This window comes from Nesoenas mayeri (genome assembly GCF_963082525.1).
Source record: "Nesoenas mayeri genome assembly, chromosome: 27".
Lineage (NCBI taxonomy): Eukaryota > Metazoa > Chordata > Aves > Columbiformes > Columbidae > Nesoenas > Nesoenas mayeri.
The window spans coordinates 3,907,061-3,930,420 of NC_137555.1; the positions used below are offsets into that span (position 1 = coordinate 3,907,061).

The 23,360-nt window shown below is 45.8% G+C and overlaps 1 protein-coding gene across 1 annotated transcript in view; it reads left to right on the forward strand.

Annotated features, from left to right (window-relative positions):
* ANTXR1 (ANTXR cell adhesion molecule 1) overlaps positions 1-23,360 on the forward strand; it is a gene marked incomplete at both ends in the record, with an annotated part of 75,701 nt that overhangs the window by 12,529 nt on the left and 39,812 nt on the right. Inside the window, 5 exons of the mRNA XM_080360172.1 lie at positions 633-713; positions 3,427-3,487; positions 6,354-6,452; positions 18,118-18,187; positions 18,461-18,539. Of these exons, the coding sequence (XP_080216298.1) occupies positions 633-713; positions 3,427-3,487; positions 6,354-6,452; positions 18,118-18,187; positions 18,461-18,539 (390 nt within the window). The remainder of the gene's footprint in view (positions 1-632; positions 714-3,426; positions 3,488-6,353; positions 6,453-18,117; positions 18,188-18,460; positions 18,540-23,360) is intronic.

The following is a 23,360-nucleotide window of genomic DNA, read 5'->3' on the forward strand; positions in this document are numbered from 1 at the left end:
CTCTTCTGCTCCCTGCCTACCCTCCTTGGAATATACCTTCTGTTATAGCTCCCTCTTTTCTTCTTCTTGGCTTTCTAATGCTTGAGCCCAGGACAAACAGTCAAATCTCTGTCCTGACAGGAAAGGTGCATCAGGCCTTTATCTCCAGGTGGGGTATAATTTGTATTAGTCTTCTCTATATGTGAAAATACTGAATAATTTTTATTAGTTCCCTGGTATAAATGATGTGCTGAAGTGTTTTGCTGCATTAGTGGTGTTGATTCCATGGCCTATTTTGGTTGGGGAGTTAGTGTGGTGGGTGATTTACAGTCATGTGGGAGAAAGTTTTTTGCAATAAAGACCATTAAGGTCTGGGCATCAGTGAAAGCCACATTCTGTCTCATCCTGAAAGCCAAGAGAAGCCTGTTGTGATTCCTGACACAGAGCTTTCTAAAATCAGTCAGGATAAAGAGATAAACTTTTCAATGCTTGACAAACTATAATGCACTAGCAATCCAAACAGAGTACTTGGGAGTATTTGGGGTGTTTTACTTGCAAGTGGATGGGTCTGGAGAAGTCTTAATTTGCTGCCTGCTGGCTAATTTATCTCATTCTTTGCATTTCTGTTTTATTTGCTTTTACCGCTCCGTCAGCTGGCTAGAATTGCCGACAGCAAAGATCATGTCTTTCCAGTGAATGATGGTTTTGAAGCCCTTCAGGGGATCATAGACTCTGTAAGTATTTTTAATTATGTGTTTGCATGCGTGCGTGTTAGTTTGTGTTAGCTTGCACAGCTGAAGGTTTAGTTTTCCTGTATTCACAAGGACCTGCTGACTAAAGTAGTCAATCATCAATCATATAAACACTTGGTCCAAAGAAGCTGACCTTTGTTTGTACTAATATTGCTACTTCAAGGTAGAGTTTATCAACAGGTCACAATACAGGAAGCTTTGAGCCCAAATGTTATTTTTGTCTCCGCCTTGATGCGAAATACTTGACTGAATGGAGTAGGTACGTGGGGACAGTTTACAAAGCGGCTGCCACAGAGTGAATTAGTTTCTTCTCCAATTTAAGTTGAACCTCTTGTGTTCCAGTTTGAACCCATTACCCCTTGTCCTGTCACTGGTTGTCACCGAGAAGAGCCTGGCTCCATCCTCCTGACACTCCCCTTTTAGATATCTGTGAACATGAATGAGTCCCCCCTCAGTGTCCTCTTGTCCAGCTCCAGAGCCCCAGCTCCCTCAGCCTTTCCTCACACGGGAGATGCTCCACTCCCTTCAGCATCTTTGTTGCCCTGCGCTGGACTCTCTGCAGCAGTTCCCTGTCCTGCTGGAACTGAGGGGCCACAACTGGACACAATATTCCAGGTGTGGTCTCTCCAGGGCTGAGTAGAGGGGCGGGAGAACCTCTCTCAACCATTTGCGTACTTTCACTTCATTGCTGCAAAGCAATGAGGAGAACAAATATATATTTAAAAATCTGGGGATGCTGAGGGAGAGGGGAATTTGGAAAAATGTGAAAAGATTCTCTTCCTAAAGGAGACATTCAGTGAGGAGGAAAAATACTTGTGTCACAGAGGCACCCCAAAAGTCAATTGAGACAGGCAATAAGCTCCAAACCAATTTTATTCTAACCAGAACCGTTTAGCAGAAAACCAACTAGAAATGGGGTTTATCCACAATTATAGTAGTCGTTTATGGTAGTGGTCCAGAAACTTGTGTCAGCTGAGGCGTTTCATTGATCGAGGGCCCTGTCTGTGAACCAAGGGGTGGGTGCATGACCATAGTGCTCCAGCAGCCTGGACGTTTCTGTGCTTGGGGGGTGGTGGGATGGGGGGAGTTCATCTGCCACAATGTGCAGAAATATCAACTCTTAATTGTGCTCATTAGCCTTGGCAGTCACGTTGGGAGAAATACGCTGTATCTTCAGAGAAGCAGAGCCTGGAATGAGTAAGGGGTGGGCAGTAGGGGGCTGACAGGAGATGGATAAATGGATAGCTCCAGATGGATACTTTGGAAGAGTGTTCTTACAGTCTTTATTTTTTGTGTATTTTCTTTATTCTGCCTTTCACATTCTTGTAGTGCTTTTCAGTTGAGTTCTCAACTGTTGACTTTCTCTCTTTTTCTTTCCACTTGACAGTTCCTGTATAACCTTGTTCCTGCAAATCTTCTTTCTCCTCACTTGCCAGGCTGCCAGCAGCTCGGACGGTCCTGGTTCCTTCAGCCCCTTGGTACTTTCCAGTCTCTATCAGCCGTGCTTCTGAGTAACTCCAACTTTTGTTTAAAAGTTTCAGAAAATAAAGCATGGCTCTCTCTGTACCTTTTGCAATTTTGAGGCAGAGAGCCATGATTGATTGTAGAAAAAATACATTGTATTTTTCGTACAGAATTTACTGTATTGGTTGCCATTCTTTCCTTACAGATGTTTCAATTTAAAGTTGGGAAAATAATTTTCATGTTGGATTTGAGTCATGATGCTTGGCTGACATTTACTTGCCTTTTGGAGCTGACCTAAATTTTGATGGGGAATAGCTCGTTTAGGGGCTGCTCAGCCCCATGCTGGACACCTATGGTCCTTGCCGCTGCTGCCATTGTCACAGGGGCTTACGGACACTGGCACAAGTTTGCTGACTGTGTGCAGTGAAGAATTTGAGTTGGTCCTCAGGGCAGGGAAACGCTGCTCCATGGAAATAACAGCTCCAGCGACTTTAGCGCCATATGGGAATAAGGAGTATCCAGCCCTAGCATGCTCCTCCTGCCTCACAAGCTGCCTGCCAAGCCTCATGCCGAAGTATTTCTGTTAATCACTGTCTACACGTAAAGTGGTCAAAGGCAGTGCCAACCCTTATGAAGACATGCTGCTTAATTTAAGTTGGGTTTAAGTAAAGAACAGTTGTCTGGACAACTTGATTACAAATCACGGTGCAGCTTTGGGGATATGCTCAGGTGTGCTCTCATAGATCGGGTTAAGAACTTCAGAACTGCACGTGCTGAGACTTGAGAAGTGACTGTAGATATTCCTAGGATGCTTTAGTGCAAAACCAAACAGCTTGGCTTAAACTTGCGATGTTTTATTTGGAATTTTGGGCTCCAGAATAGTTTTGGAGAGGCACATGCAAAGAGAGGGCAGTACCATTGCCTCACGGAGCCTTCAGAGCTCACCTCGGTTGTTCCACATCACAGGCCATGTGATAACTTGTACCATGACAAAGATACTGAAGGGCGGCAGCAACCATCACGTTCCTCCACAGCAACAGCCTGTTGTGGAAGAGCAATGACACCCGTGTGGCTGCTTTACAGTGGAAAGAGAGGATGACAGAATTGTGACATGAATGCCAAGTGCAACACTGAGTAAAGCGTCTACCTGAGAACAAGCGTCACGCCTTCAGATTGGTGTTTCTATAGAAACGAGTCTGAGATACTTCATGACTTTTTTTCTGTCTTTTAGATTTTGAAGAAATCCTGTATAGAAATTCTGGCAGCAGAGCCTTCCAGTATATGTGCAGGGGGTAAGTATGAATTGAGGCCCTGGTTGTTCATGATTCCTAAAACACACATTTCTCTCTATCTCTAATTGCTGGAGAGTACGAAAGGAACTAATTAACTGGAGCTAAAACTTTGACTTTGTTGGTGAATTTCTTTTTCATCTCGCAGTCACTTGCACATTTCCCATTTCTGCCAAATGATATCAAATGGGATTGTTGAGGGAAGTGTTTCTTAAGAAACTAGCAAGCAAGTCAAATGAGAACACTTTGTTGTGAAGGCTTCTAGTGTTCTCTGAACATTTCTCAGGCATTTAGGGTTGATACAGTGACTGAGGACTAGAATTTAAATACCATTCAGGTGACCTGTGTGAGTAGCACTGTCCCCTCTTTGTGTGCTTGTTCTAGTATGATTGTGCTATGGACGCTGTGGCTTTAAAGTCCTGGCAAGCACTTCTGCATTCAGCAGAACCCAGACTTCTTTGGAGAAAGCTTGAGAACCATTTGGGCCTCTTCCATCTCCTTCCTGTGAATTCCTCACATTTTGTGAAGTGTATCCTACCTGTTTGTTGAATGTGTAGCAAGTCATTAAGTAGAGAGGTTGGGAGAGAGTTTGTAGAGGATGAGTCCCTGCATCTTCCTCTTTCTTAAATCAGTAGTAAAAATAAGAAAGCAAATTATTACTTCTTTGTTTTCACTTCTAAAGTATGTGCTTTAACCATCCTTCCCGCGTCTTGTTGGAGCAACTGCCTGGTTACCTAAACATATCTGGGTACTCATATTTTCCTAGCAGATGCAAGACACCAGGCTGAACACCCATTAAGTACCAGGCATGAGTTTTGCATTCCATGCATGCCACTACAGTGGTTTTGGCTTTTGAAGCCAGGATGGCATATTTGACATGAATTATAGTACTCAGTCCTTTATTTCTCACTTTGACTGGCCATTTAAATAGTTCCTGTGTTAAAAAGGTTCCAAACCAGGGCTCTGTCTGCCTGAGCATGGCAGGTGGTTGTTGTTATGACAGTCTATATGTTCCATAAATGCTTGGGAAAGGAAATGAAACTGAAGATTTAGATCCACTTTACACCCTTAGAGATTTTTTTTAATATATTTACTTACACAAGTGATACAGAGTAATGCTCACGTAATGTCATAAGCCAGAAGATTACTTGAAACCATCTTTAACGCTTTCTAATACACTTGTCAGTTGCTTGTCGCTCCCGTTCATTGTGTCAGAATGAGAATGGAGGGGGAATGTACAGCTGTGTCCAGCAGAGCCAGCTGAGAGGAAACGGAGAGGGTTTTATAGAAACCGTTCATGTTGGAGTTTGGCCAATGCTTTGCAAGAGGAGAAATGTTAACCTTGAAAAATGCCAACAGTTATTTAGACATTCAGTTCATGGCCTCATCTCCGAGTTTGGGCAAATACTCCATTGCTCTCGACTGCAGGTAACTCCATCTCTTAGGACTTTGAGACTAAAGAAAGTGCCACTGAATGTGAACGTTATGTGCACTCGTGTCTTCTGAAATGACTTTTTGCAGGTGTAGCTCTGCTACCTTGTGTTCTCTTGTTGCTGTGCACATCCTTCAAGAGTGGTGGCACTTTTTGCTGCTTTTTGGAAGGAGAGACTATGAGAGCCCCTCTCTTGCGCTGTAGACTGGTCCCAGGCACTTGAGTAATGAATTTCAGCAGCAACCAGTCACTCTGAAATGCCAGTTTCTTGATTATTTGGTTTTGCAGCAGTACAGACGTGCAGAGAGCAGAGTGTATCTGTTCATTTTCACTCTCAAGCAGAGACAGGATCCCCGTGGTTAATCTGACATCATTGATATGCTGTTCTTTGACTGTACATGAACTCTCGTTCCCCAGCAGTTGAGACTTCTGTGATTTCTCTTAAGTATTCATCAGCCCCCGTACTCCAGAACAGAGCTCTTCTCTCCTCTTCTTCCCAAATGCTCTTGGACAACACATAATGGGCCTGCGCAGCAGCCTCCTTGGCTCAATGTGGTGGGATGATTTGCAACTTGGCTGTAAACGAGTGGGACCTGGAAGAGAGCCCAGATTCCAGAGCAAATCTGCTTTTTTTGACAAGTACAGTGTGCGAGCCCTTAAGGGAGATGAAAGAAGATGGAGACTGTAAAGTGCAAGAGGAAAACTTCAAATCTGCAAAAACTAGGTTCCTTGTTGCTCCTGGGAATTCTAAAACCGGAGCGGTGATTCTGATTCCTCCTGCTTGTCCTGGATGGTGAAACACTTTGCGTTCAAACCACGTTCACCAGCAGAACATGAGTGGGATTATCTGAGTGCCTCTCCTCAATAGTAACAGGAATTACGGGGGCTGTTTCCTTTGCTGGAGTCCCCATGGCCACCGCCAGAACTTTTCTGGGACTGTGGCCCTGTTTCAAAACCTGAACGTCTGCAAACCGTGCTCTCCTTACACGGCAGCCTTAATGGTGGCTGCAGGAAGTTGGTAAACCTTTCCCAGTACTTTTCAAGCTAACAGGGCCAAAACTCAAGGTAACTGGTACCATTTTGAAGCTACTTAGGCAAGTGGCACTTCAGCTTCTCCGAGTTGTCACTGGAAGGCCTTTCTTCACCCAAAACACTCTGCCATTTAAAATGGCAACCTGGGGAGGGGAAAGCTCAGTGTCCAGATCTGAAGCTTCATGTTTTCACTGCAGGTCAGTTAAAAAGCATCTGTTGTATTTCCTGGTTCTAAAAACTCAAGTTGAAATAGGGTAGGGAGAGACTTTTAAAACTTAAAAATTGTTAAACTTCAAATTATAGCTCAAGAGATCTCAAGTGAAAACTTTTGACATATATGACTTACCTAAATGACTGTTCTTTGCCTCACTGTGTATCAATAATCCTCTATCTCTTTTGCTACAGAATCGTTTCAGGTTGTGGTGAGAGGAAATGGATTTCGACACGCCCGTAACGTTGACAGAGTGCTCTGCAGCTTCAGGATCAATGACACCGTTACTCTCAGTAAGCAGTTTTGATTTGATTTTTTCTGAGTGCACTGGCAGACGTTTGCTTTCAAAACATTTTGGACCTTCAAATAGCTTTGCTGCGAAGGTATTAATTATGGGATGAGGAGCTATTAAGTTTGCAGAATGATGTGAAGCTGAGGGAAAAGCAGCCTCAGCACATGGCTCCAGGAAGGGCTGAGCCAGGCAGGTTAAGCTTGGATCTAAGGGGAAGTGTAATGACGTGTACTAGGCAGAGCTGCCCTGAATGTAAAAACTGTTGTGAACCTAAATGAAATCTTATCTAGTTTGTTTTGGTTTCTTTACTGCACAAGCTTTTGCTGTAGGTGACAAGGTTGGAAGAGACATGGCCCTTTTGGGTTTTACAGACAGTACTCAAGGGTTTGTAAAAGTGGCCCCAGTTTGGGCACGTCTAAGACATAGGTGAGAGGAGGAAGCTGCAAATAAGCTTAATTTGAACGGACCCTGCCAAGCAGTGAAGTTTAAGAGATGGTTATGATCTCTCTGAAACTCAGCATGCATCCTTGGGCTCCAGTAAAAGCTTAATCATCTGTTCCAGTTGAGCCTCTTGCAAAGAGATTCTTGTTTTAGAGAAAAATTGCTGATGGTATTGTACGCTGTGACTCTGACAAGTATGTGAACAGATTAGAGCTTGAGCAGTGGAGGGGACAAAATATAGACAGCAAGAAGCTTGTCTGTAAACAGCATCTCTATTTATCTTGCTGGGTTCAGCATGTAGGGGGATCAGATGTGTTTGTCTCCTCCCCTGTGTTTTGTGGTGCTTAGCAGGTCTGGTCATGCAGCTTAGATAATCACTGCTGTTGGCAGCCGTGTTGGAGCAGTGACTGAGGCATTGCTGGCTCCTGTGGGTGCAGCTTGGAAAGATGTTTCCTCTACAGAGTTCACCAAGCAGAAGAACTGAAGTAAGAAGCAAATTAGAGCCTGAGTGTCTGGTCTTTTTGTGAATTGTACTGAGCGCCATTTAGCTGGAAGAACTAATGATCCTCTTGTCCTCATTTGTCGTGCCTGCAAACCCACACAGGAAACCCGATAGCATAACTCACAGCAAATACCACAAGTGACAGTAGAATTCATCTTTTCTAATATGGAATCTATTCAGAAGCTGCCTGATCGTTTTGGTGGTGGCCTTTACCCTTGTGAGTATAAAATAAACGCATGAATTAGTTTCTTACATGTGGAAATCTAATGGCTCAGTGTTGGACTTGCCCATGGTTTGAGCATCTGTGTAATTTGCTCTTTGGAGCAGGAGAACAGTTTGCTGAAGCTGTTTGCCCTGTGAGGAATGCCAGTGAGCATTCAGGGTATAAGACAGCTAGTGTATAGAATTTGTCCTGCGTAGTTTCTATGCTGTTACACTGACCTCCTCTGTAGTAGACAGGTTCTGGCATCGAATGTCAATAAGTAGAGAACTTGGCTGGCTCTGCCTCATGTTTGCTTAATTCAGATGTTGTATGTGTTGACACGAAGAGCAGAAGCTGGAGGGCCACATCGGGAGGGCTGAAGGATCCGGGAAGGAGAAGGATCTGAGTAAATGCGCTGGGGTGGGGGGAGCATGGTGAATTATCTGCTTTGGAGGCACCTCCATGTGGCCCAGAGATAAGCGCTGGAGATGTGTGAGCAACTGAGAGGTGGCTTTCAAAAAAGAACAGAAGAGGCAACCACAGATTCATGCTTTTCCTTTTAAGCTCCATAAACTCAGACCCAAACCTGACATGTGGCCAGAAATCCCTCAGCCTGCATCATGGCTGCATTTAGGTTTTAAACCATGCTTGGTTTCTCCGCAGAGTTCAGATCCAAAGTTTTGTTTGGATCATGTGTGTTACAAAGTCTCTGGTAGTTCTCTAGAGCTGGGCAGGAAACTTTCCCTTCTCTCACCACCTGGAGGGTTCCAGTGGAAATGAAATTGTTGTTTAAATATCTAGAAGTTTTCTTTTCATCAAAAGTCTGAAACTGTGTGGTGCAAACCCAAAAACCTTTGGGTTTGGTTGCTGGAAGCTGAGTTTGTAGCATTCTTAGCTTGCATGCCTGCTGTCCTTTTTTCAATTAAAATATGAATATCCCATATCAAACATAATTAGGGTGAAAATTCCCACTTTGTGGAGCAGCTGTTTACAGTTGGAGAGAACTGTTAGTGGAGGAATTTTCAAGCAGTTCCGTTTTATGCTAAGAAATGCATGGACTTGTGTAATGGAAGTCAGAGGAGTTACAAGATCACCACTCAGCATGACAGAAGCCTGAAAGCTGCAAGATTTAGCAGCGCCCACGTCATGCTGCTGTAGCTTGGCCTGGCCTTGGTGTAAGTCCTGAACATCCCTCGAAGCCAATATCCCTTTGACTTGTACTGTTGATCTCTAAAGCAAGACTCATTGGGTCAATGTGTGCAGCATTGCAGTCTTAGGAGCCAGATTTGCAACCTGTGTGGGAGGGGATAAGAGCTGGGTTTTGTCTTTCCTTAGTGGAAGGGCATCGTTACTCTGTTCCCCAAATGCCTTTCCATTTCTCCTTCTATAAATTGCTTTCAAGAGCTGCAGAACAAAGGTCTGTGAGTGTGAGATCTTGATCCGGAGGCCTGAAAAACTTGGGCTTAGTTTGAGTTTTTTCTTAGAAGCTTTAAAATCGATCTGTATCTTGAAGAGAAAAAGCATTGGAAGCTGTGTATGAAATGAGGAAACTACTACCCCGATTCATGGATGGGGGAACTGAAGATACCTGCTCCAAGTGGGCTGATCGCAGACAAGCACGCGGTGTCCTTACACCCAGCCTAGTGCTCGTCCTACTGGTTTCTGGGGCCTCTTCAGAAGGTGGATATTTGGTACAAGTCTCCTTTCTCCATCACCCAATCTTCATTAATTTCTGCCTCCATATCCATCCAACAATTGTCCTTCTTGTGTCCCCTTTGCCTTGTGAGTCCAGGACTCTGAGCCTGAATGGAAGGTGAAAGTACCTCCTGTTCCTCCAGCTGTGTGAGGTAGGGAAGCGATATTAATACTCTCCTTCTTTTCTCTCCTATGTAAAATCTTTTCAGCACTTGATTTGCTGTTCCACTTTTTCCTGCAGAGAAGACTATTTGCTCCCTTCTTGTCATTACCTTCAATGTCCCCTCTGTTACCTGGGGCTGTTTGCTGTGACCTGCTGTTGCATCCCAGTTACTTCCCGGAGCAGGTTCCTCAGGGCTGGCTGGCTCTGGAGCGAGACATTCATTCCTGGAAACATCCTCATGTCTTCACAGCGCTAAGAATGTCATAGCTCAGCTTTCTACTATTCAGTGTGTCCTGTCTGCCGAGACACAAAAACATCCAGTGTTGCCAATGGGAGGAACTTTTTGTAAGTGTTACCTCACTCCCAAACACTGTGACCTGGTGTTGGTGGGATGAGGAGGAAGACTCCTTCCTCTCTTTTGTGTGCTGATTGCTTGTCTAGCTGAGTAATTTATTATGGTGTCTGTCATGATTTTGTAGTAGCTTTCAGGAAAGATCAGCTGAGCTTAGCTCAACCTGTGGGCTTCGTTCTCGTTTGAAGATGTCTTCCTGTGTCCACAAAATGGCTGTGGAAAATGAGGATAAGGGCCAAAAATGTTCCCCGCTCTCTGACCTGACACATGCGGCGTGTCCTGAATCGATGCATAGGTGAAAAGTGAGCTCATTCTCCTTGGCGTTGCACCACGGCTTCTCCGTTCATTTTGCACAGCCCTAGATAGTTTGATGCAGTGACCTGGAAGCAAGAGTCCTCCAACCCCGCGTTCAAGCTGTTCCCGGATTGAGGGAGCTCAACAGTTGCTCATCAACGTTACAACATCAAACCCAGCTCTCTCCTGGTGGGAACTGGCACAGCTCTGTTAAATGTGAGTTGCTCTATGTGAGATTGTGTCTCAGTGTCTCTCCTTACTGGAGCCCACAGCTCCAGCCTGTGTTCTCTGTGCGCCTTTGTGGCGCTTGGTTGCAAACAGCTTAATGTGAGTTAACCAAATGAGACTTTTATGGAAACCTTATGGAGACTGGATAGCTCAGCTGTTTTTGTTTGCTTGAAAACTCTCAGCCTCTGATTGTATCAGGAAGGGAGGTATTTTCAAAGATAACACTAAGCCAACAGTTCCTGAAACCTTGAATTATCCCAGATGAGATGTAGAGCAGCACAGCTAGGACTTGCTGAGGTTAGGAGCATGAGCTAATAGATTTTCATTAGGTTTATTGGCAGAGAAGAGTGGCAGGTGAAGGGAGCATCGGCTCATAATGTTCATAACTATGGGCTAAAAGAAAGGAACATCTGTAAAAACCATGAAGAATATTTGGCTGAGCAGAACTGTAATCAGATGCGTGTTCAGCGTGTTCAGGGTGTTTTCTGCCAGCAGCAGGACCTGGGAGAATTGGTTTCAGACTGTACAGTGTTAAAAGTGATTATCCAGTGCAGTGACTTACAACTGCTTTGCGGTGCTAAAATGTCTTTGTCTGCCCAGATTGTGCAGGAACCAGCAAAGATAGTTCTGGGCATAGAGGAGAGTACTGTCCTATGCAATATAAAACTGAATAGGGAGATGAAAGCTTGGTGAGGAAACAGCATGCACCACAGCAGAGGTGCGGCTTGATCCTTTCCTTCTAGTGAATGCTCTGGAGGCCTGGCCAAAGCTGATCCATCGCGCCAACTAGTCTGATTATGTTTTTCATCATTAAGTACCAGACCCAAGGGAAGAAGAGGCTGAGACAGCGAGAGCAGAACTTTGCCCAGTATCAACAGAGAGTGAGCTGTACAGGGAGCTGGATGCCAAAACTGCCCAACAAGTGCCTTCTAAAAATCATCTTCTGTTGCTAAACCCTAGCAGGTTGCTCCATGTCTTTCATGGCAGCCCAGTACTTTTTTTGTCATATCTTCTTTACTTTCACACAGTCACTCTTAGCACAGGAATGTTTTACTTTGCAGTTCCACTCTCTAATCCCCAGTGTCCCCACTTGATCATGTCACTTTAACCCTCCACTGAATCTTTTTCTGTCATTTTCTCGTAGTAGCTTTTCCCTCTTTCTGCTGTGGTGTTAGAGAATGTCCATCACTGTGTACAAACTGCATCAGGTGTTTTTAGGAGTGTGACCTTTCTGAAGGATACAACATATGCCTCGAATTTTTCTGAGGTGAAAACATACACCAAGGTGAGTTGGGTGTCCTGTTTTGAAGGGTGGCCCGAGTCATCACTTGATAAAGAATATGAAAACAGACAAAATGATCAAAATGCTTCCCTCAAATGCTCTCCTAGCCTCCAAGAAATTGCACTGTAGGCACTTCTAAACCAGGATTCCTGTGCATTTACCTCCAGCAGACTTCTCTGCAGTTGTCCAGGAAGGAACAAGCACAGAGCAGTCAGGAAACTTGGTCTGAGTGAGGAGGAGAATCTCTGCGTGTTGTGAGTGCTTTCCCAAGCTCACTTATTTATGCTGCGTGGCGACCGAGGTGGTCTCTTGCTGTGTCATTAGTATATTGGTGCAAATAAACAGGCCAGAGCTCATGGTAACTGCTCTGAGGTTGGAGCGGAGCTCTTGCAGGACTGGACCAGGACTCCAGCCTGGGAGTGAGCCTGTTATACTGGGAATGAGCCTGTTGGACTGGGAGTGAGCCTGTTGGACTGGGAGTGAGCCTGTTGGACTGGGAATGAGCCTGTTGGACTGGGAGTGAGCCTGTTGGACCGGGTGTGAGGCTGTTGAACTGGGACTGAGCCTATTGGACTGGGCATAAGCCTGTTGGACTGGGAGTGAGCCTGTTGTACTGGGAGTGAGCCTGTGGGACTGAGTGTCAGGCCGTTGTACTGGGAGTGAGGCCGTTGTACTGGGAGTGAGCCTGTTGGACTGTGAGGCTGTTGGACTGGGTGTGAGGCTGTTGTACTGGGTGTGAGCCTGTTGGACTGGGAGTGAGGCTGTTGGACTGCGTGTGAGGCTGTTGTATGGGGAGTGAGCCTGTTGGACTGGGTGTGAGGCTGTTGTACTGGGTGTGAGCCTGTTGGACTGGGTGTGAGGCTGTTGGACTAGGAGTGAGGCTGTTGTATGGGGAGTGAGCCTGTTGGACTGGGAGTGAGCCTGTTGTACAGGGAGTGAGGCCATTGTACTGGGAGTGAGCCTGTTGTACTGGGAGTGAGCCTGTTGGACTGCACCATGAGCTGCTCTCCTGAGCTGCCAGTTGTGAGCATGAGCAAATTACTAGCGTGCTGCTTTGCCAAGTTCTCATAGCAGTCTCAGAGCTATGTGTGCTTGTTGAACAGAGCTGTGTGCACAGCAGATGAGCCCATCAGAGAAAAAGCGATTTCTTCCAGATCCCTTCTCCCCATCTAGAGATTGTTATGAATGTGATGTCATTGTTCTGTGCTTATCTGCCTCTTCCCCCATCCCCTAACTCTGAATGGCTTTGGCATTCAAAGCTCATGCATCCCTACACAAAGCAGAGCGATTATAGCATGATCTCAATGTGGTTTTCATTACAGCATTAACAAAACATTTCTAATTTATGGGTATTTCTCATAAGCAGTTTATCTAGCTCGGAGTGTCTTTCTGCATGCCTGTCTCCCCACAAAATGGGCTTAAAATACAAACTTTGCTTGCAGCGTTGTTGCAACGAGTGGCATAAGAGGAGGAGTCAGCCAGAATGAGCAGAGGTTGTGCTTTCGTGTGCGGTTCAGAGAATTATGGAGGTATTTTATCTCATCTTAGGTGACAAAGGGACAATGGAAATGCTCAGAGCTCCCTGGTCTCACATGGGCTGAGGTTCAGAGAAGAACAGACACCTTAGCACGGATGTTCCTGAGGAGTCTTCTGTGACAACAGCCAGACTTCACGCCCCCGGTGTGGCTGCACTAGTCTTATAGACCAGAATCTTCTCTCCTGCAGAAACAGGAGACTGGGTCAGAGCATTTTCTGAGATGTGCTCTAGTTGAAGGCAAATCCTAAATACAGAGATAGCAGAAGGAAATTGTTAGTCCAATATACGGGAAGTTTGGCAAACAGCTTTTACAACCTTTTCTGGACTAAAATATTGCTGATATTGGGAGCCCAACAATCAGCACTTGTAATATTGCAGTGGCAATTTGAAAACGTGCTTTCTTAAATCCTTTCGTAAAGGATGTTTGCAGTCAGTTTTCAGTATGCCCGTTAATTCTTAGATGAACCATTAACCAGAGAAAAGACTGTTCATTTTAGCTTGGGTATGTGGCTAAAAGAAAATACTATGGTCTGTCTCAGTCACCTTCTTTGCGCTTTTGTACCTCCCTTTTATTGAGATTTGCTCTTCTTTGTTAAAACATCATTCATATATTGAGGCTTTTATTATTGTGATTGGGAGGTACTCCAAGTCCTGGCTTGCCAAAAGGTTACACCCTGCTGATGGCAAAAGAAACTATTCATTAATGCTGGGAATAATAGATTTTACAGGCTACAGATAGTTGTTCAAAGGTGTAGGAATGCTCGGTAGCGAATTACAGGAATTTGAGCAGTAGAAAATGCCTCGTTGAAAGGGCATCGACAGAAAACAGAGATGTTTGCTCCTTCTCCTTTCCTGCACATTGCTTTGAATGGCTTATGCCTCAGGCCTGGCTAGTTTTGGTTGCCCATGTGTCCTGTGGAGGTTTTTCAAACAGCAAGAACCTCATTTTGCTTGACGCAGTGACTAGAAGTGCACACGTAAGGAGGAGATTGTGCCCATTGCTGGTGGGGCATTGCAGTATTTATTGAAGATGCCCAATCTCTACCCTTGATTGGTGTCTGAGATGCAATCGGGGCCTGGGCATCCTTTCTATAACATTGACCAAGGAGGCAAAGCGATTTCTTCACAGTTCCCCAGCCCACAGGACAGAAATCACTTCCTGGGCAGCAAATTCAGCGACATCGAGTCTGGCGCTCCACCCCCTCCCTTCCACTGCTGTTGTCAGCTGAGAGGAGTCCAAACCACAAAATCCAGATTTTGGCACAAGATGTAGAGTTGGGGAATATTCAGGCCCATCTCTTACTGCTCAGGAATACAGCAAGTTTTTTGTGTAGCAGAGGAGCAAAGTGATGTCCTTCCACACGCATCCTGCAGATACAGATGCGATAGCGGATGAGAAGTGTTGTTTTGTTTGGTTTCGCTATGTAAGTTTTCCACGAAGAAGTCAGATGGCCAGAATTATGCAAACTAAATGGATCTTCCTTTGTTTAGAGCAAAGGAAAATAGTCACTCATTTTTGTGGTGAAACACAAACATTCTCCAAACAAAATAATCTCTCCCTGTAGCCAGCCTGGCCAGCCATGAGTCCCCTCCTGGGACGCCGGGTCTGATAAACCTTCTAGAGAGGCATAGACTTGACTGCAAGTTGGGAGGAGGAAGGGAGAGAAAGAGACACAAAAAGCTAATGAGATCTAAGTAAAAAGGCCTTGCAAAATCAAGCCAGCTTTTGTTTTAGTGAACGCTGGCATGGAGAATTCGTTGGCTTTTGCTACCAGTGTTAGCAAAGGAGAAAACAAGCCATTGGTCTTCATTCTCTTGGCATGTGTCATGAATTTATGGGAGGTAATGGTATCTTCGATGATCAGCTTGAGAACAGAACCATAGGGCCAGATTCACCACCGCTGTGTATCTGCCTTGCTGTGCAAAGTGCGCAATGCCACTGCTTTGATTGGGTAACTCCACTGCAAAACTGATGCCTGTGTATGATGAAAGCTCATCATAAATCCAGTGCCTGTGCTGCAGGCGATGGGAAGTGAGGGATGCGCGGTGTATCCCTGCATTGCATACTTTAAATGCCTGTTGTCTGTCTGCCTCTTAATGAGGACATAATCTGGGTAGTGTGGGGATAGCAAAGGAATACTCTGTGCTAAAAGCATCTGCTCCTAATGATCAGCGCAGTGGAGATGTTTGTATGTGTTCTTGCACTGGGGCTGTGGAAAAACAGCGATAATCTGGTGCTTTCCAGGCAAACAGCAGGAGCAGGGTCCAGGGGGATTGCAGAACCGTGCAGGCTCTCTCAGCAGGTGAACCACCATGCAGAAGCAAAACCTGATGTGAAAACCATATGGTTGGGTAAAATGTTTCACTTGCAGCTGCCTGCTTGTGTCACATAGTCCTTAACAAAATAACTGCTGTGCATAACCCCAAAATTCAAGTGTGTATATGTATTTCCATATGGGGAAATTTAGGCTGGATATTAGAAAGAAATTCTTTACCAAGAGAGTGGTCAGGCATTGGAATGGCTGCCCAGGGAGGTGCTGGACTCGCCGTCCCTTGAGGTTTTTAAAGTGAGGTTGGACATGGCACTTAGTGCCATGATCTAGTAAACAGACTAGAGTTGGACCAAGGGTTGGACTCGATGATCTCTGAGGTCTTTTCCAACCCAGTCGATTCTGTGATTCTGTGTGATTCTGTGAAATACATGGGTATGAAATAGGGATCAGAATGTGTGATAGGAATTACTAGAGCAGTATTTGGTGGCAGCCCCTCCTGTAGGGATGTGTGGGGAAGAACGCTCGACTTGGTGAGTCCTGCTTCTGTGTGATGGGACCAGCTCATGCAGTCTGTATCTCTTGTGCCTGCAGTAAAATGTGCTGCCTGACGCTGCTTTGGAGACAACCCAGCTGAGCTGAGCGCTGGGAACGGGCCCAGGATCAATTGTGCACTAGTGCTCTTGCCCTCATCATTATTAGACACCATCCATGTGAACAGATTTCTCTCAGCAGCCAAGTGAAGAATGAACAAGGCTCACAGCTGATGCAGAAATGGCTTTAGAGAAGGCTGCCACATTATTTGGTTACTGTCTCTTCATGGTTTTTCCTCTTTCCACTGGCACCTTAAATGGAATCATAACTTGCACAACTTTCCTCAAAAACAAAAGACCAGACAGAATAGCTCAGCTCTTTGTCAGATTGCTAAACAATTTGGTTAAACTTTTATCCTTGCTCCTTTCCCTTCCCTGTTGTTGTCAGTGATGCGCTGAACACTGAATTGGGTTTGCATGGCAAGGGTTTGGTCGTGGGGGGAGCTCCAGGGGTCACTTCTATGAGAAGCTGCTGGAACTCTAAATGAACTGTGTCCACACCAACCAGCGTGTCCCAGGAAGCAAAGCCCTTGTCTCACAAACCGATCCTGGAGAAGAAGAGGAAGGGTAAGAGGAAGGGTAAGAGGAAGGGTAAGAGGAAGGGTAAGAGGAAGGGTAAGAGGAAGGGTAAGAGGAAGGGTAAGAGGAAGGGTAAGAGGAAGGGTAAGAGGAAGGGTAAGAGGAAGCACAAAAGCCAAGAGGCTTCTGCAAATGGCAGGACGGCAAAAGGATGAGCTAATGAAAGTCCCAAACAGAACTCCTCTGGCTCTAACAAAGAGAGCAAAGAAAGCAAGGAAGAAAGCAGAAGATCCTGACTCTCCTTAAATAATTAGCATGTGTTAATGGGCTGGAACACTCCCATTGCTCGATCTGGGTGTCAGTCAAACTCTGCCCCATCCATCCCCCTTCCTCAATGTCTCACACCTGTGGGCAGAGCTCAGAACATCCTTGGCTCTCAGACCAGAGCAATTAGAAACAATAACTGTCCCGGGGTGTTACCTCTTGTTCTCAAACTAAATTCAAACAATGACTGTGCTCGCTATGCAAAGGAAAGGTTTCTAACTGCATGCAGAAAATTAACTCATTTTCAGTCAAACCAGCACATATGTGTACCATGGGAAGTTCATTAAGTGCACTCTGCAGCTGTGAAGAGACTTTAGATGGTCAGAGACCTGTGGTTTGCTGTCTGTATTTCAAATAGCAAAGCAAGGTGGTGATGGATTGTATTCCTGTTTCACATGGCCCCATAGAATGAAGGGCTCTTGCACCCTGCAGTATGTAGAGATAAGATTCAAGATCTGGATTGAGTATGAGATTTGAAACCTGCAGGTCTGAGAGGAGAATGGGAAGAAATCTGGCAGTAGAGAAGCTTAAGAAACAAACACACACAACAAAAAAACCCTGGAAAATGTTATAAAGCTGGTAATATTTGCCAACAGCTCTCAGTTCAGGTTTATAAGTATCTCCACAGAAGGGCCTAGAGATGGTTCTAAGTAGAGCTGGTAGAAAGCTTTCTGATGCAATGACGTGTTTCTGGAAAATGCTGATTCAGCAGAATCAACCCCTTTGCAGGAATGTGGAGTTTCCAGTCCTGAAAACCAAAAACCACGCAGCCTGTCTGCCTGGTTCTCTGCCAGCCCGCCCGACCTCTGCCCAGCTGGCAAAGGGCTGGAGGATCCTGGGGATCTCCATCTCTCTGGTCACTAGCGAGCTGGTGTGAAACTCTGATTTAAGTGTACAGCACATTACAATTAGCTAATGTTCCTGTTTCCCAGGGAGTTGCCTCTTGGTAACTTTTCTCACTCTGCTTTTAAAACCATAGTGAACTTAGGTTGGGAGATATCATGTATCATATATTCCATAATAAATGAGTTTCTTAACCCAGGAATTTCCACTTGTCTGTGATCTGTCGCAGCTCCATTTGGCCTCCTGTATAGAGTGGCTGTGATCATTTACTCAGACCCTTCAAAAAGCTTTGTATTTTCAGTTTTATCCCTCACAGTGTTGAATCTTGTTTATGTATCAAGAGCAAGGAAAAACTCTCAGTTTGGTATTTAGGGCATCTGTTTCTGATCAAGCAATAAAGCCCGGTATTTCTTTTTTCCAGATGAGAAGCCTTTTGTAGTGGAAGATACCTACTTACTCTGCCCAGCACCTGTGCTACGAGAAGTTGGCATGTATGTTTTATTCTACGTACTCAAATTTTTACTTTGCCTGAGGGAAAATGAGTCTATGTTGTCTCACTATATTCTGTTGTTGCACACATCTAATTCTGGCGTTATCTCTTGTGCTTGTTGGGTTAATTGGCACTTGTAGAGCATGAGGGAAAGAGCAGTAGCAGGTGAATTAACCTGTACAAAAGGCTTTTCTGTGCATCAGGAGCCAGAGGATATTATCGAGCAGAGAACTGGACTAGCTGGCCTGACTTGGTTCTTGTGGTTTTTTTGCAGGGAAGCAGCTCTCCAAGTCAGTATGAACGATGGTCTGAGTTTCATCTCCAGCTCCGTCATCATCTCCAGCACACACTGTGTAAGTTTGGATTCATGTGCCTAAAATTACTTAACGACAGATGGTTGTTACACCAGTATTATGGCTTCCAAGTTGAGTAAGCCTGGTGTGTGAAGGACTTGTCTCCCTCTTTCAGAGGTGAGCTTGTGAGTGTGGTGATATGACATTTTGTGCATCACGTGTGCCATAATGTGGCAGACCCCATATCTGCTGTAGGATGCAGATCAGACCAAGACTAACAGCCAGTGGTCTGGTGGTGTCTATGCCCGCTTGACCATTGCACACTGACCAAGAAGCAGGTCTGCTGGCTTCGTTAGTGACTCTATTTCCTCTACAGCAATGGTGCTTTTTGGAAAGAAACAACGGATCGAAACCTTGTGTTTTCTAGAAGCATCAGGGCCTGAACTCATAAGGTCTGAGTCCCGCGATTGCCAGAGCGGAGCGGGCAGGGTGCTGAGTTCTGCTGTGCTCACGCCCTGTCCTCTGACACCAAGTGCCAGCTGCTGCAAACGGGATATTGGGATTTGTTTGCTCTGCCCAGCACCGTCATTTTTGTGAGGCTGCCAATTCAAAGTGCTTTTCACAGGCTGTGCTGCCTTCATATTCAAACCCTGAACACGTGGCAGAAAGTGGTGTGTGTGCTTGTCCCCTCTAGGAAACGTCACTGTTCTGTCTCTGGATGCAATAATGCACATACCTCCCTGCTATAAACTGACTGCCTCTGGGAACACACAGCTTTTGCTTGAGCCCATATGGCCAAACTGAAGGGATTATTTGCTTTTTTTCCCCTTGAGGTATAAAGTCTGCTATAGCATTTCAAGGGGGAGAAAGTTACTGAAGGTTAGGAATGAAAATGTACATAATGACTGATTTCATCTCCTCCTTAGTCTGAGAGACACGTAAATACATTTCACTTTCCAGCATGAAACGATACCACTTGTCAAACCTGTCCGTTCCAAATTAGACCTGAGTGTTTGAACACTGGTCGGAGTTTGGGTTTTTTTGTTTTGTTTGAAGGAGCTAAAACAGCCTCAGAGCATCTACCTACACTTGCAAGTCTGGGCACTTTGGAATCCAGCTCTGGAGCGCACGGGATCTGTTGTGCTTTGAGGGACTTGTCGTGTTCTCCTTCCTGATCTGGGGCAGGTTTCAGAGTCTGCAGCCCAAATAAAAAGTGCAGGGACTGTCAGAAATTAAACTGCTTGGGGTCCATTGTATTCACAGAATCACAGAATCACAGAATGTCAGGGGTTGGAAGGGCCCTGTAAAGCTCATCCAGTGCAATCCTCCCATGGAGCAGGAACATCCAGATGAGGTTACACAGGAAGGTGTCCAGGTGGGTTGGAATGTCTGCACAGAAGGAGACTCCACAACCCCCCTGGGCAGCCTGGGCCAGGCTCTGCCACCCTCACCGTGAACAAGTTTCTTCTCATATTTAAGTTGAACCTCCTGTGTTCCAGTTTGTACCCATTACCTGTTGTCCTATCATTGGTTGTCACCGAGAAGAGCCTGGTGGTGAACGTGAGTCCCTTGCTCACCCTCATGTTAGTTCCTCAGGAATAGAGCTTTTGTTGTGCTTTTTTGCCATCTTGGCTTTGCTGCTGATGCTGGCGGCTCCGAAGTCTAATGGGAGCCCTGGCTGCACAGCGCCAGGTGCTGTCACGATGATAAAGTGTCGGAGCATGTGTCTGTCTGTCAGGGTGGAAAATAAAGGCACGCTGGAAAGAAGCCAGGGTATTGCACCCCCTGCCTTGAGGTTATAAAGCAGTCTTACCCCAGTTAATCGCATCCTCACAGGTGGTTGGGGGCTGCGGATCCCACAGATCCCCAGCTGGTGCAGGGGGGAAGGAACTGGGGTCTGTGTCCTGCTCCCCCCACAGCCCTGGGCAGCCAGGCCCCTGTGTCAGTACAGAGCTCTGCGCACAAAAAGCGCTTTTGCTTGTTGAAGGAATGCAGCGATTTCCATTTCTCCGTCAAAAATGGGCCAGACACAGAAGCTGTTGTGGTTGGGCAAAGCATTTGTTTTATTGAATTATGGAATGCAGATGAAACCCTCTAGCTTAGGGCAGAATGATACTGTGAGTAAATATCCAGCTTGCTTTTGCCCGCTCTCGGGATGGCCAGTGCTATATTTCATTGAAAGGTCCTGCTGACTGCACACCCCAGACTGAGGATTTCTGGCTGGCTTCTGGTAAAGCTGCTACTAGTGGATGGGCTCATTGCAGAAGCAAGAGGGTAACACCGCGTGAATCGGGGGCTGCGGACAGAAGTTTAATCCTGCTCCCCACTAACTCAGTATTACCCAGTTAAACTAAGACAGGGCTCTCCTGAGCGTAATTTAGGGTGTTATTTGGCCTGGGCTGTGTGACCGTTGGCAGCTACCCCAAGAGAACAGGGGAATGGCTGGAATGAGTGTTCTTAAGGTTTGGAGACAGTGTGCTGTTTATGTGCTTAGCCGGGGGATGAGATGCCAGCATCTCCAGTATGACAAAGCTCAGCTGGCTCTAAGTGTTTGCTGTATTTTTCTCCTGGCTTGTTTGTGTTGCAGAGTTACTCATTTATGTGGGGTTTTTTTTGATATCTGTACCTTTTAAATAATGTTTTCCTTCCATTTGCAAGTTCCCTGTGGGGTAGCAAATCCCCTCTTCCATACAGAGGGCAAAGAGATTGCATTGTTATTGCATTACCTGAGCAAACGAGAGCAAAACCATGCAGGGACATCCCAGTGACCTCTGCTGCTGGCAGAAGATGCTAAGTGGCAGCCCTAGAAGCAAAGGCCGGCACACGATAGGGGCAAGGCATCGCTTCTAGGGGAATGTCTGTGGCATCACCCTGGCCCAGAGGGAAGCTGGGCTTGTTCCCTGGTGTTCTTTTGGACAAGGTAGTGTCTTCTCTACACAATCCAATGTGGATTTAAAACCCTTTCTCCAGCCTTTTGAATCAGTTGTGACTCCTTGAACTGAAACACCGGGAGGAGACTGCCCTTGAGAAAAGCAGAAGGCTTGCGGATGGATCCTGGGCACCTGCGTAGCAACTGGGTCCTCCAGTTCTGAGTCTCAAAGAGCTATTTTGGTTATAAATCATAGAATCAGAATGTCCTGAGTTGGAAGGGACCCACATTGATCATCGAGTCCAACTCCTGTCCCTGTACAGGACAAACCCACAGTTCACACCATGTGTCTGAGGATGTTGTCCAGTTGTCCAGTCTCTTCTTGGGGCCGTGACGCCTCCCTGGGGAGCCTGTTCCAGTGTCCAGCACCCTCTGGGTGAAGAACCTTTTCCTGATGTGTGTCCTGATGTGTGACTTTGCAGTACCTGGGCACTATATTTTCACTTAGCATGAAAGACTGAATTCTTGTTGCCATGGTCGGTTTCTTCTCTTTTAGTTTTTAATACTAGAGCTCTTCTTATCGTGCCTGCATTTATTAAAGAGTCATTAAGGCAGAAAATAAAGGTCAAGGTAGCCTCCAGTCCCAGTCTGGAAGTTGACAACTTACATTGCTGCAGGTGCTATCGTGTGGTTGCGCACTTTCTACCTTTTATCTGACAGAATATCTTAATTGGGTGGCAGATAATTAATGATCAGACTTTAAAAAGTAGTTTCATTCTACTGCTGATGTCAGTGGAGCTTTGATACCTGAAAGCACCAAGAACTATAGTTTATTCTCTGCTAAACATAAAACCCCATCTTGCAATAGGACTCCAAGTGCAATGGGAACTGAGCATCCTCAGCTTCCACTAGTGCTAAGACTTCCAAAAAACCCCCAAAAATCCTGTTTGTTCTTCCATAGCTCAGCATGCCACCACTTTCATACGCAAAGCAGCCCCTAATACTTTAGTGGTATGAACAGAGTGTGCATTGCATTCATTTGCACCTGTAAATGTCTGGGGAGCGTGTGCTACAGGGGTTGCCCGGCTCCTTGAGGAAGAATTAGCAAGTGATGGTTGACGGAGTTGGGAAGCTCTTAAAAGGGGATTGACTCCTGTTCATGTGTTGAGAGTTTAAAGAACTAAAAGAGGGAGAAAGTATGAAATGCTGCGTTCTGAATGCATCCACATGCAGGTACACAGAGCAGGTTGCACACGCAGCATTGTCAGGAGAGCGAACGTGCAATAGAGGAGATAATTTCCAAGGCAGCGTTTAGGGGTAGAACGTATCCTGCTCTGCTGACAGGAGGGCTGCTGCCAAGTTCTTCAGTGCAAAAAGAGAGCATCTTGGAGAGAAGCCAGGATGGGAATTAAAATAAGCCTTTGTTCATTTTCTAAAATGGTCCCAGAAGAGGGAAAGCCACTAATGACCTCTTGCACTAGTAACGCTCAGAACTGGAAAGAGGGTGAAAAGTGCAGGGCTGCAGTGACACTGTAAAACGGGTCTTCTGGACTGGAAGGAGCATCACCAGGTGACATTCCCATACTCCCTGTATCGCCTAATGAGAAAGACATGATGCTTCTTTGCAAGAGGGTGGGACGATGGAGGTACCCACACGTGGGCTGGGAGAACATTTCTATGGCAGGATATTAGACTTGCATTGGACTAGCACTGATTGAAGCTCATTTTTTATTTGCTATGTATATCCAGTTCATAAGCGGTGTCTTCCCAGGTCACAGGCTGTTCCTGTGGGAGGAGAGCTGGCGAGTTATGCTGGAGAAATGAGCACCTTTCAGCTAAAAAAGGGACACGTTGCGTCAGGGCAATTGAGGGAAGTGACCGCAGGACCTAAACTAGGCCTGCCCTTGTGAGCCAGGGTCCTATCCAGTGCCAGCAGATGCCAGCCCCTCTTTACCCGAGGTGCTGGTGCTCCAAAAATGCTCTTGGCTGGGAAGATCTCAGGGTGGTTCAGC